At 41.4% G+C, this 14511-nt stretch overlaps 1 protein-coding gene across 1 annotated transcript in view; it reads right to left on the minus strand.

Moving 5' to 3' along the window:
• Nucleotides 1-2927: 2927 nt before the first annotated feature.
• Nucleotides 2928-14511, minus strand: part of selenof (selenoprotein F) — a 68672-nt gene continuing 57088 nt past the window's right edge. The window contains exon 5 of the mRNA XM_069939108.1: nt 2928-3549. Coding sequence (XP_069795209.1) covers nt 3418-3549 — 132 coding nt within the window. The 3' untranslated portion in view covers nt 2928-3417. The remainder of the gene's footprint in view (nt 3550-14511) is intronic.

Consider the following 14511-nt stretch of genomic DNA (forward strand, 5'->3'; position numbering starts at 1 on the left):
ATAGTGTTATCTGCAAATTTATAGATGGAGTCGGAGAAGTGTTGGTTCCACAGGAGAATAGTTAGGGAATGAGTCCACATCCTTATGGGACACTGGTATTGCAGAAAAGGTGCTGTCTTCAATTCTCACTGCTTGCTGCCTGCCAAATAGGAAGTCAAGAATTCTGCTGCAGAGAGGAGTGCTGAGACCAAGGTCTTGGAATTTGAGTTTGTTTGGGACTAATGCTGAAGCCAAAGGTTTAGTTGATGAATAGTATGCTTATTGTCCAGATGTTCACCCAATTAACCTACAACTCCCAGTACATTTTCAACAGTGGGAGGAAACCAGAGCCCCAGGGAAACCCCTCGAAGAGAACCCCAATTCCAATCGCTGTAAGAGCATTGCACTAACCGTGCCATAAATGTGAGCCCACAACCTGCCTCTCCAAGCACTTCATGATGGTGGATGTCAGAGCCGATGGGGGGTGGCCATTATAGGATGCTATTGTTTTTCTTCGGCATCAACATGAATTGGAGTTTCTGACTGCTCAGGTTTTCAGTGAACATCGTTGTGGCTGGACACTGAAGATTCCGTAACCATAACTGTCATCAGAAGTTGTGCAAGATGATGCCAGCTACATTTTCTCCAACACTCTAAATAATTTTTCTCCAATGTATCTCACAAGTATGTAATTTGTGTTCTTCCATTTTATATGATTGCATGAATGCTAGGCTACTTGCAGAAAAACCCTTTGCACTGTACTATGAACAATGAGACAAAGAATAACCTAAACTGAAGCACACAGAGATTGATGTTATGTCTGATCACCTTTGAGATCAGGTGTGAGCCATGTTGCTCAGCCTATATCATGAAGGAACCCCATAACCTGGTCATACCCTCATACCCCTCTTCTCACTGCTAACTTCGGGTAGAAGGTACAGAACTCTGAAAGTTTTTCTTCCAACAAATTGGATCATCAAATTTGCAGGTGACACAAAGTTTGGGGGTGTAGTGGACAGCAAGGAAGGTTTTCAAAGCTTGCAGAGGTCTGGACCAGCTGGAAGAATGGGCTGCAAATTGACAGATGGAATTTAATGCAGACAAATGTGAGGTGTTGCATTTTGGATGGACAATTCACTCTGCTGCACATACATGGTAAATAGTAGGGAGTGTGGTAAAACAGAGGTGTTCTGGGAATTCATATACATAACTCACATAATTCCCTGAAAGTGATGTCGCAGGTAGATAGAGCCAGAAGAAGAACTTTTGGCACATTGGTGTTAAATCAAAGTTTTGAGTATAGGAGCTGGGATGTTATGAAAGTTGTACAAGTCATTGGTGAGGCCAAATATGGAGTATTGTGTGCAGATTTGGTCACCTAACTACAAGAAAGATAAGGTTAGGTGAGATACAAACTAAAGGACATGGGATAAAGGTGAAAGGGAAGAAAATTAGGGGGAACATTAGGGGTAATTTCTTCACATAGAGTGGTGGGACAACAAGCTGCCAGATGAAGTGAATGCAAGCTAAATTTTAACATTTAAGAAGCATTTAGACAGGTACATGAATGGGAAGGGTATGGAGGTATTATGACAGAGTATATAGATATGTTTTTGGGAGATATATTGGGAAAGGTTTGTTAGAGTAGGTTACATACAACCACTTTAAACAGATTTTATTTTAAATACAGGAGCTCTGCCCTATGCTAGACATATCAGCTCCACAGCTTTTGCAAGAGCTTTGAAGAGTGCTCAAGAAACTTCACTAATGGATTGTTGTTTACAAAAGGCAATAGATGAAAGGTCTTGTTGGAGCTGCAGATTGGTTGGAAGAGAACTTGTGGTTCTAAGATGTGGTTTTGCAAGCAGAGAGAGTCAAACAGGCTTTCTCTCAGTGAGAGAGAGAGGGAGAGAGAAACAGATGTTATTCGACAGTGTTATAGCCAGCAGAAGCAGCTGGGACTGGAACAGGACAAGCTGGCAAGCTTATGGAAAGTCCATTTGTAAGACAGCCTGGTCAAAGCCCTTGTGATTCATGCAAGAGGAGAGGATTGGCTGTCTAATGTTTCACTTGGAATAAGGGAAACAGAAAAGAACTCTGTGCTGACCTGAAAGAAAGAGATTATCATCTGAAGAACCCTGAAGGGGAAAGTTTCATCAGCAAGACACTGAAGTGGCTGATGGAAGTACATCAGTTGTGGGTGTCCTGGAATAATAAATCTCTCTCTGAAAACTGACAAGAACCTTCCTGAGCGGTAACCATTTACCTTTCAAGCACCAAAGCCTGGTGAACTTTATAAATGTTAAATTCTGTGCACAGTATAAGAATTGCCTGCAACCAGTGAACTTGGAAGAATGAGGTGAGATTGGACACACATTCGCTTAGAATTAGAATGTGGTTAAGTTAGATTAAGTAAATCAATAGTAATAGGTTAAAGTGTGATTCTGTTTTCATGTTTAAAGATAATTAAAAGCAACTTTTGTTTTAGTAACCATTTGTCTTGGTGAATATGTATTGCTGCTGGATTTTGGGGTCCTTGAGGCTCGTAACAGTATATGGACTGGGTGGAAGTCAGTGGAACTAGGTAAATTAATCGTTAGGCACAGCCTAGAAGGGCCAATGGGCCTGTTTTCTATGCTGCAATGTTCTAAGGTTTGAACCCTAACCCTATCAGCCTCTTTAATCTTATCCTGGTACACTAAACATGGACTGCCCAACACAACAAAAGTCTGCATTATAGTAATGCTACTTTTATCTTCTTGCACCATGGTAACTGTGAAAAATTATCTATCTTTTGTATGAAATACCTCTCTTTAATTTAATGTATGCTAATGTCAGTTTTTTTCATGAAGTACTCATTCGGCTGCAACAAGTAAGAATTTTGGTGCACAATTCGGGAACAATATAAATGACAACAAACTCATTATCACGAAAAGAAATTCTAAACATTGTACTTCCAAAATCTCTTTTATTATTCCAATATTCCAATTACAAATAATACCATCTTTCTAAGCTACTTCTACTCCAGCAGAGCAGAAGAACCAGGAGATGCACAAAACATCTGGCTATACACATCCTCAAAAAAGATTTCATGTGTAGCCGTCACAAAAGTGCAACACCTTCATACATCTTGTCTACTGTAGTAAATAGCAAGCGCCAAACAACCAATAAAAGCCATTTAAACACAACATAGTAATGGACCCAATAAAGCAAAATCATACAGTACATTACATAACATTCATTAAATGGTAATGTGTTGGGACAAAACTAACCAACTGATTGCAGAAAATTCTATTGATTATAAACCTAGTCAATGTATTGTAAAAATTAAACATGATAATTTTGAGTCATTAACAAGTATGAAATGGGAGTTTCTTCCTTATTGGCAGGGTGTAAACTGAAAACAAAATGGAAACGTGACTTGTAACATATTGTAATTTATAAACGCTCTAACTTTTCACTGAGGAATTCTTCTACACTATCTGTGTTCCATTTGAGAATGCTCAATTCTTCTGCAATGTCCCCTTTGTCATCCAGCAGTTTTAGCACAGGGTCAGATCCACGCACATACTAGAAAACAAAAGAACACAGTGTATATCCAAGTCATTATAGTAAGTAACGGCTTACCATCTGAGCCAAATACTTATTTATATGCCACTATTTCAAACTAAAATCAAGAACACCGATTTTGCCTCTGCTTCCACAAGCGAGAACATAGTTAAATGTTTCACCTTAATTTTCACATACGCCAATTCTGGAAATTATTTTTTATATATAAAAATGGTCTTAGTCTATTAATTTGCTTACTGCCAATATTATATGAAGCAATTTTAGATTCATATGCTGTTCAGCATCAATTTCCCAAGACAGGTCTGGCCAAGTTTAAAACAATTAGCGTTATCTTGCCAAGCCAGATCTTTCAATTTGCTACTAAGGTAATTTATGTCCTGCCTGGTCCTCCCCCACCTTCTTCCATGCCAAATTAGCAGCAGGTTGTACTGCTAATGTATAATTACTGCAGCCTTTTTTTTAATAACAGGGGAAACCCTTGAATTTTATGAATATATGGCATACTATCATTCATTACCAAAAGGTTTGCCCATATATTGCAATAGACAAGAGTCCATTTTATCTTAGAAAACACAGGGTCTTTAGGGACATACAAGTTACATTTGTGGACAATTAAAATCGAACACTCTCATTATTGGACTTCTGTGACAATCTGAAATAGGTTTCTTACTGCATCACGAGACGGAGGAAACTACATATTTACCCTATCAGAACAACCATTTATCAGCATTTTTGCTTTCTGCCCTTAATTATTATTTTTGTCTAAGCTGCTATTGTTCCCGAAATCTCTTTAATTTTAATTGGAGTTTATTTTAATTTGAGTTTGTGGCACAATATTACATTTTGTCAACAACGTTCCTCTCATTAATCATGTACATGCATTAACATTTTCTAAAACACAATTGGGTGGTATGGTTAGCGCAACTCTGTTACAGCACCAGCGGCAGAAACTTGGGTTTGAATCTCGTGCTGTCAGTAAGGAGTTTGTACATTTTCCCCGTGTCTGCGTGGGTTTCCTCTCACCGTACATACTGGGGTATGTATCGAGTTCAACAGTTGAAGATAGAGGAGCAGTTGATTAGGCAATCGAGGTCAAGTGACCTAAATATCACTATAAAAGTGAGGGACTGTGTACAAGTGGAGCAGTCATTGAGGGAGCTGAGTCAAAATGGAAAGGCTTTGGCTCAAGAGGCTTCGGTGAACAGGAGCTTACTTGGTGGCGCAGGAGCTGAAGTAAGAAAGGACTACCCTATTCAAGGAACAAAAAGGATTCAGCAGGTAGATGCAGGAAAGGGCATGTTTTAGATATCATTTTTTTCCTCTAGTCCAGTAGTTCTCAACCTTTTTTTCCCACTCACATACCACTTTAAATATTCCCTAATTCCACGCTGATGAAGGGCTCAAGCCTGAAACGTTGGTGATGGATCTTCACCTTTGCTACATAAAGGCACTGTATGACCTGCTGAGTTTCTCCAGCATTTGTGTGTTTTTTCACTTAACCACAGTGTCAACAGAATCCTGTTGCCATAATACCCTAACCCCTAATGCCATAGGTGCTCTGCGATTAGTAAGGGATTGCTTAAGGTGGTATGTGGGTGGAAAGAAAAAGCATGAAAATTACTGTTTTAATTGTACCTAATTGGCTCGTCATGTGCATGGTTTCATAACTCCAAAGGAAATGGGCCAATGTCAATTTTTCCTCAAGCAAAATATTTCAGTAACAATCGGGTCTAGAGCAGTGATTCTCAAGTTTCCCTTCCCACTTCCATACACCTTAAGCAATCCCTTTCTAATCACAGAGCATCGATGGCATAGGGATTACTTAAAGTGGGATGTGAGTGGAAAGAAAAAGGTTGAGAACCTCTGATCTAGTCATAAACAGTGCAAATGGCTGCTAAGGCAGGGGAAATGCTTCTCCTGCAGAATGTGGGTCATCAGGGAAGCTAGCGGTATCCCTGATGACTTCACCTGCGAGGTGTATTGAGCTGCAGCTCTTAATTTGCCAAGTTAAGGAATTGGAGTTGGAGATGGATGAACTCCGGATCATTTGGGAGGCAGAGGGGTGATAGACAGGAGTTACACTATCACACCTAGGAAGCAGGAGGAGGGTAAATGGGCAATAGTCAGGAGAGGAAAAGGTACAGGCAGGCAATGCAGGGCATCCCTGTGGCCATTCCCCTCAATAACAAGTATATAATTTTGGATTCTGTTGGGCGTGGGGGGGGGGGATTGACCCATAAACAAGCTATTGTGATCAGATCTTTAGAACGGACTCTGGTCCTGTGGCTAAGAAAGGAAGGAAAGAGAAGAGGTGAGATGTAGTGATGGGGGAAGAGAAGAGATGGGATGTAGTGATGGGGAAGAAAAGAGGTGAGATGTAGTGATGGGGAAGAGAAGAGATGAGATGTAGTGAAAGGGGAAGAGGAGAGGTGAGATGTAGTGATAGGGGAAGAGGAGAGGTGAGATGTAGCGAAAGGGGAAGAGAAGAGGTGAGATGTAGTGATGGGGAAGAGATGAGATGAGATGTAGTGATGGGGAAGAGAAGAGGTGAGATGTAGTGAAAGGGGAAGAGGAGAGATATAGTGAAAGGGGGAGAGAAAAGGTGAGATGTAGTGAAAGGGGAAGAGAAGAGGTGAGATGTAGTGATGGGGAAGATAAGAAATTAGATGTAGTGATGAGGAAGAGAAGAGGTGAGATGTAGTGATGGGGAAGAGAAGAGATGAGATGTAGTGATGGGGAAGAGAAGAGGTGAGATGTAGTGAAAGGGGAAGAGAAGAGGAGAGATGTAGTGAAAGGGGGAAAGAAACGGTGAGATGTAATGATGGGGAAGAGAAGAGGTGAGATGTAGTGAAAGGGGGAGAGAAGAGGTGAGATGTAGTGAAAGGGGAAGAGGTGAGATATAGTGATGGGGAAGAGAAGAGGTGAGATGTAGTGAAAGGGGAAGAGAAGAGGTGAGATGTAGTGATAGGGGAAGAGAAGAGGTGAGATGTAGTGAAAGGGGAAGAGGTGAGATATAGTGATGGGGAAGAGAAGAGGTGAGATGTAGTGAAAGGGGAAGAGAAGAGGTGAGATGTAGTGATAGGGGAAGAGAAGAGGTGAGATGTAGTGATAGGGGAAGAGAAGAGGTGAGATGTAGTGAAAGGGGAAGAGAAGGGGTGAGATGTAGTGATAGGGGAAGAAAAGAGGTGAGATATAGTGAAAGGGGATTTCATAGAGAAGAGATTCTGTGGAAGAGATTGACTATCCCAGATGGTAATTGGTCTCCCTGGTGCCAGAGTTCGAGATGTCTTAGATTGAGTTTATGGCATTCTCAGGAGGGAGGGTGAGCAGCCAGATGTTGTGGTCCATATAGGGACCAATGACGTGGGTAGGAACGGTGAGGAGCTCCTGCAAGGAGAATTCAGAGAGTTAGGTGCCAGGTTGAAAGACAGGACCTCCAGGGTTATGATCTCAGGATTGCTGCCCGTGCCACATGCTAGTGAGGTTAGAAATAGGAGGATAATGCAACTTATTACATGGCTAAAGACCTGATGCAGGAAGGAAAGCTTCAGGTTTCTGGATCATTGGGCCCTGTTCAAGGGAAAGTAGGACCTGTTCCAGAGGAAAGGTTTGCATCTAAACTGGAAGGGGGACTAATATCCTTGCGGGAAAGTTTGCTAGTGCTGCTCCGGTGGGTTTAAACTAGATTTGCAGGGGGATGGGAACTAGAGTGCCAGAGCAGAAAGAGGAGTGGAGGAGAGAAAAGATGACGTGAAAATTGTATGTATCTTTAGATGTCAACGGGTTGTACGTGTTGGAAATTTTCTCAGGCACATCTATTTCAATGCAGGGATAAGATTAGAGCGTGGATTGGCAAGTGGAATTATGACATTGCGACCATTAGTGAAACTTGGTTGCAGGACTGGCAGCTCAATGTTCTGGGCTTCCATTGTTTTAGACGTGATAGTACCGGGGTGGGGGGGGGGGGGTGAAAGGGGTAGGAGTGGCATTACTCGTCAGGGAAAATATCACAGCTGTGATCAGGCAGGGCAAACCAGAGGGCTCGTCTACTAAGCCTGCATGGGTGGAGCTTAGGAATGGGAAATGTATCACCACACTAAAGGGGTTGTATTATAGTCCGTCCAAAAGTCAACGAGAATTGGAGGAGAAAATCTGCAGAGAGATAGCAGACAGCCACAGATTATGATAATAGGAGATTTTAATTTTCCACATATTGACTGGGACTCCCATACTGCAAAAGGGCTGGATGGCTTGGAGTTTGTCAAATGTGTTCGGGAAAGTTTTCTAGATCAATACATGGAGATACCAACTAGAGAGAGTGTAATAGTGGATCTCATATTAAGGAACGAGATAGGACAGATGACAAAGTATGTGCAAGGGAACCTTTTGGGTCCAGTGATCATAGTGCCATTAGTTTCAAGTTAATTATGGAGAAGAATAGGTCTGGGCCTTGGGTTGAGATTCTAAATTGGAGAAAGGACAATTTTGAGTAAATGAGAAAGGATCTAGAATGTGTGGATTGGGATAAGTTGTTTTCGGGGAAGGATGTGCGAGGTAAGTAGAGGACCTTCAAAGGTGAAATATTGAAATTACAGAGTTTGTATATTCCTGTCAGGATTAAAGGCAAGGTTATAATGCAAAACCTTGGGTTTTAAGGGATATTGGGGATCTGGATCAGAAGAGGAGAGAGGTGTATAAAAGGTATAGGCAAAATGGAACAAATGAGGTACTAGTATAAAAGATGAAAGAAAAACAAAGAAACCTGGAAGGCTAAAAGAAGACACGAGGTTGATTTGACAGACAATGTGAAGGAAAATCCTAAGGGTTTCTACAGGTATATTAAGAGCAAAAGTAAGGAATAAAATTGGTCCTCTTGAAGGTCAGAGTGGTTGGCTTTGTATGGAACCAAAAGAGATGCGAGAGATCTTAAATGTGCTTCTTTTTCATTAGTATTCAGTCAGGAAATGGGCAGAGTCATGGGAAGTAAGGAAAACAAGCAGTGAGATTATGGAACCTATACAGATTAAAGTGGAGGAAGTGCTTGGTGTCTTAAAGCAAATAGGGTGGAAAAATGCCCAGGGCCTGACAAGATATTCCCTTGGACCTTGAAGGTGGGTAGTATAGAAATTGCAGGGGTTCTGGCAGAAATATTTAAAATGTCCTGAGCCATGGGTGTAGTACCAGAGGATTGGAGGATAGATCACATTGTTCCATTGTTTAAAAAAAGGCTCCAGAAGTAACCCTGCAAATTACAGGCCAGTGAGCCGGACGTCAGTTATTGGAAGAGTTTCAAAGAGATTGGATATACAATTGTATATATGAGGGATAGTCAACATAGATTTGTGCATGGTAGGTCATATTGTAGAGTTTTTCGAGGAAGTTACCAGGAAAGGATGGCTGTGGATGTTGTCTACATGGATTTTAATAAGGCCTTTGAGAAGATCCCACATGGGAGGTTAGTCAGTGAGGTTCAGAAGCTAGGTATTCTCGGTTAAATAGTGAACTGGATTCGACAATGGATGGACAGGAGAAATCAGAGGGTAGTGGTGGATGATTTCTTCTCAGACTGGAGGCCGAGTGGTGAGCCTCAGGGATCAGTGCTATGACCATTGTTGTTTGCCATCTATATCAAAGATATTGATGATAATGTGGTAAATTGGATCAGAAAGTTTACAGGTGACATTAAGATTGGAACCATTGTGGATGGAGAAGGTTTTCAAAGCTTGCAGGGGGGATCTGGACCAGCTGAATAAATGGGATGAAAAGTGACAGATGGAATTAGACAAATATGAGGTGTTGCATTTTGGAAGGACAAATCAAGAAAGGGCGTATACTGTAAATGGTCGGGCTCTGAGAAGTGTGGTAGATCAGAGGGATCTAGGAATAGATATATAATTTCCTGAAAGTGTCATCACAGGTGGATCGAATTATAAAGAGAGCTTTTGACATATTGGCAATGTATTGTATATAGGAGTTGGCATGTTATGATAAAATTGTATAAGACATTGGTGAGGCCAAATTTGGAATATTGTGTGCAGTTTTGGTCACCTAACTATAGGAAAGATGTCAATAATAGAAAAAGTGCAGAGATTTACGGGGATTTTGCCCGAACTTCAGGAATTGAGTTACATGGAATGATTTCAGATTTATTGTCAGACTACATACATGACATCACATACAACCCTGACATTTCTTTTTTCCCGTGGACATAGAAGAATTACGACTAATAGGTAGGGCAAAAATAAATTGTACAAAACGTAAACATGTAAACAAATAAAAGAAATGTAAGCAGGTAACAAATGTAAAAAAATGACTGTACAATACAGAGAGAACAAAAAGAAAATCTATAAAGTGCATAAGTAAGAGTCCTTAAACGAGTCCCTGATTGAGTTTGTCGTTGAGGAGTCTGATGGTGGAGGGGGAGCAGCCATTCCTGAACCTGGTGGGTGCGAGACTTCTGGCACCGAGACCTCTTTCCTGATGGTAGAAGCAGAACAAAGCATGTGCTGGGTGGTGAGGGTCTTTGATGATTGCTGGTGCCCCCCAATGGCAGCGTTCCCTGTAGATGTACTCAATAGTGAGGAGGGCTTTTCCTGTGGTGCTCTGGGCTGTGTCCACTACTTTTTGGAGGGCTTTATGCTCAGGGGTATTGGTGCTCTCATACTAGTCCGTAATTCAGCCTATGCCCTCTAATTTCCTATTCCCTAACTCTGTGAGTTCACCTGATCTATTCATTCCTGAAATTCTTGTGGATGTGAAGTAGAAGCAGAGGAGGCCATTGCTTTTGCTCAGATTTCAGATTTATTGTCAGAGAGCATACATGACATCACATACAACCCTGAGATTCTTTCCTGCAGGTGAGGCGGAATTACCATTTATTGGTAAAGCAAAAAAAAGTACACCACGTACACACATAAATAAATAAATATAAACAAACTGACTGTACAATGCAGAGAGAAAAAAAATCAATAAAGTGCAAAAGAGTCCTTCATTGAGCCACTGATTGAGTTTGTTGTTGAGGAGTCTGATGGCGGAGGGGGAACAACTGTTCCTGAACCTGGTAGCATGAGTCTTGTGGCACCTGTACCTCTTTCTTGATGGCAGCAGCGAGAACAGAGCGTGTCCTGGGTGGTGAGGGTCTTGATGATTGCTGTTGCTCTCCAATGGCAGCCGTTCTGCAGATATTCTCAATGGTGGGGAAAGTTTTGGCCTGTGATGTCCTTGGCTGTGTCCACTACCTTTTGGAGGCCTTAAAACTCAGGAGTATTGAAGTCCCCGTGATGCAGCCAGTCAGCATACTTTCCACCACACCTCTGTAGAAATTTGCCAGGGTTTCTGGTGTCAGACCAAACCTTTGCAAACTCCTGAGGGGTGTTGGGTTAAACAGGTTAGGAGATTTTTCCCTGGAGTGTAGAAGAATGAGGGGAGGTTTGATGGAAGTATTTATAATTATGGGGTAGGGGGTAAATAGAGTAAATGTAGATAGCCTTTTTCCACATAGGGTAGGGGAGATACAAACCAGAGGACATGGGTTAAAGATGAAAAATGGAAGGGTTAGGGGGGACATGAGGGGGAACCTCTTCACACAGAGTGTTGGGGGGTGAGGAAAGAGCTGTCAGCTGAAGTGGTGAATATGGGGTCAAATTTAACATTTAAGAAGAATTTGGTGCATGGATGGGAGAGGTATGGACGGCTATGGACTATGGACTAGGGACTAGTGGGACTAGGCAAGAAAAATGGTTCAGCACAGACTAGAAGGGCCAAAGGGGCCTGTTTCTGTAATGTTCTATGGTTCTATGAGATGTAGGTCAGTTGAGTGTAATTGGGTGCCACTGGCTCATGAGCCAGAAGGGCCGGTCACAGTGCTGAATGTCTAAGTTAAACCAAATTATATTACATTATGTTTTGAATGTGATCTAATTCTCTCTGGATCAACCCCAAATTTAAGCACTTTACTGATGTCCAAACACTTTGTATTCGCTCAATAAATTCCTACACTTTCCTCTTTCAAGACATTCCTGGAAATGTCTCCCTCTGATTCAATTGGTCATCAATCCTACCATCTTAAAGGGACCATTGACAAATTGTTTTCTGTGGAATTCATGTCAGAATGCCAAATGAAGTAACAAGGAGACAAAGAGACTGCAGAAAGAAACTGAAATCGTGAGAAAAACAAAAAACCCAAACTGCTGGAACAACTCTGCAGGTCAAGCAGTATCTGTGGGGGCAGTGACGTTTGATGTTTTGACTCGAGACCCTGTATGCGAAGATGACCATCTCTTAACCTCTAAAAGGACAGCAGAGTTAGCACAGCGTTAGCGCAACACTGCTACAGTGCCAGCTATTGGGACCAGGGTTCGAATCCCGCACTGTTTGAAATACACTGGGGGGGCGGGGGTGTGGGGTTTGTAGGTTAATTGGGTGCTACGTGGCCGAAAGGCCCTGTTACCGCGCTGCATGTCTAAATTTTTTTTAAAATTAAAAGATGCTGCTTGACCCACTAAGTTCTTTCTGAAGTTCATTTTTTTTGCTAAAGTAATAAGGAGTTCTTGTGATTCTTCACATCAACAAACCGAGAGCACAGATAATTCTAAGTTTAAATCTACAGTTAATTGCATCCAGGGCGATCAGTGGACATCCAACTGCACCAAGCACATCTCCCTGCAGCTGGTCCTTTCAATATCTGAGAAATTCAAGTGCTCATTTAGAGATTTCTTAAATGGTGTTAACGACCCTGCCTTCACTATTGCCTAAAACGCCAGGCAACTGCCACTCTTTGGTCAAAAAATGCCCCCCTCATAACTGTCCTGAATCTCCTCTCCCTTATCTTAATCTATTTCTATGTTTTAGTTAAGTTTAGGTACATTCCCCTGAGGAAGAATGCTTGCTCAGCCAATACTTTCCAGATGATCATTAAAAAAAATGTAAAATAGGACAGAAAAGCACATGACAGTTGCCTGCCTGTTAATAGGAGTGAGAACCAGTCTGATCATATAAAGTTCAGAGGGAATTAATATGGAATAGAAGAGACAGCAAGGAAAGGAAAGACTGGAAGCAAAGATAAAAGGGAACTCAAAGAATATTCAGGTGGCATGTAAATTGAAGAAACAATGTAAGAGAGAAGTGAGGCTGATCAGAGACCAAAAGGTAAATTAACTCATGGAGACTTACAGGATTTTAAAATCTTTCTCTAATCATGGAAGGATACACTAAAAATTGAGATGGAGGTGCTAAAAAGGCTAGCTGAACTTAAAAGTGATTTAATCCAAATAAATTCAATTTTCTTTTTTGCCAGAGTGGGTGGAATTGGTTAAGGAAGTCGTTTTCAACCTTTTTTCCCCCCACCTACATATCACCTTAAGTAATCCCTTTCTAACCACAAAGCACCTATGGCACAGGATGCCGTAAATGCTCTGTGCTTAGTAAGGGATTACTTAAGGTGATTTGTGAGTGGAATAAAAAAAGTTGAGAACCACTGAAGGAAGGGAATTATGGAGGCTCTAACTGTATTCTAAACTTGTATAGAACCACATTCAAGGAGAGCAGTTTCATGGAAAGGGAATAATGGGGAACTTGACAGAGCAACTGAAGACTGGAAACATAACTTGCTCTATTGACACTTGCACAGTTCTATTGGAACTATCACACAACATTGTATGGTATTAAATCTTATGTGAAATAAAGGCCACCACTATTACTAGAACACCGAAGGGTTTAAACAATTGGACAGAGGCCAAGAACAACTCTGAATGCAACAAAAGAATACAGATTTCACTTGATTAGCAAAAGAACCAGAAACATCACAAGGGAAAATAAAAATCAGGACTGAATGCGGTGAATTAGAATGCAAAGAAGCAGATTAGAATGTAAAGGTGGAAAAAGTAGATAAGGTGGTAGCTTTGAAAAGTTGGTTAAATTTAAAAAAACCCTGCAGGGCAATGGGAGAAAAGCTGGGCTTATGGAGGTGGGGGGGTGGTGTGGAGTGGAAAGAGTGCGAGTAAACATTTCGGTAAGGGGAATCAAAAGGCAGATTCCTATCTAAATGGAGAGAAACTGTAAATGAGAGAATCTGGAAAGGATCTACTTTCTTTGGGCACAGATCATAAAAAAAGTAACGGGCAGATCCAAAAAGTCATTAAGAAGGTAAATAGTATGTTGGCCCTTATTGTAAAGGGGCAGGAGCTTTTAGAATAGATATTTCTGGAGGCGAATCCATGGACGTTCAGTGACTCTGAAGTCTTTTGCTTCTCTTTCTCTGGCTGTAAGGTTGCTGGGCAGTTTTTGCTGAGAGCGAATCTTTGTCTGCCATACGGAAGACTAAAGGAAATATCACATTTTCTGTTTTATTATAGGACAATAAAATAATCTTGAATCTTTTGTTGAGAATAAGAAAATTGGTAACTGGGACCACATGGGTTTAAGGTGAGGGAGAGATTTAATAGGAACCTGATGGTTTTTTTAAAAATATAAACACAAGAGGTTGGTAAGTGTATGGGAATGGGCTGTGGGAAGAGGTGGCTGAGGCAGGTACTGTTGCAATGCTGGATGGACCTATGAAGAGGATGGGTTTAAGAGGGACCAAAAGCAGGCAGGTGGGATTAGTGCAGGTGGGACATTTTGGTCTGCATGGGCAATGGGCTGAAGGGCCTATTTTCATAGTGTATGGCTCAAAATAATTTTTGTATTTAAGCTGCTCTTTTGTTTTCCAATTTCATTTATGTTTCTGATACTTTCTGCTTTGCACATCCTGATTTAGATGCGCTGCCCCTTCCTGGGGCTTCACTTACCTGGAGAAAATGTTTGCTGTCGCTTGACCTGTTCCCAGATAATAGGTCATAGGGACAGCCAGATACAGCACGGATCAAGCCTTTCAGTCCACCAAGTCTGCACTCATAGTCAACCAAACATGGGCACTAATCCTACATTGATCTCATTAACTCCCTCCAGTTAATAACATACTGG

Source organism: Narcine bancroftii, chromosome 5, assembly GCF_036971445.1.
Source record: "Narcine bancroftii isolate sNarBan1 chromosome 5, sNarBan1.hap1, whole genome shotgun sequence".
Lineage (NCBI taxonomy): Eukaryota > Metazoa > Chordata > Chondrichthyes > Torpediniformes > Narcinidae > Narcine > Narcine bancroftii.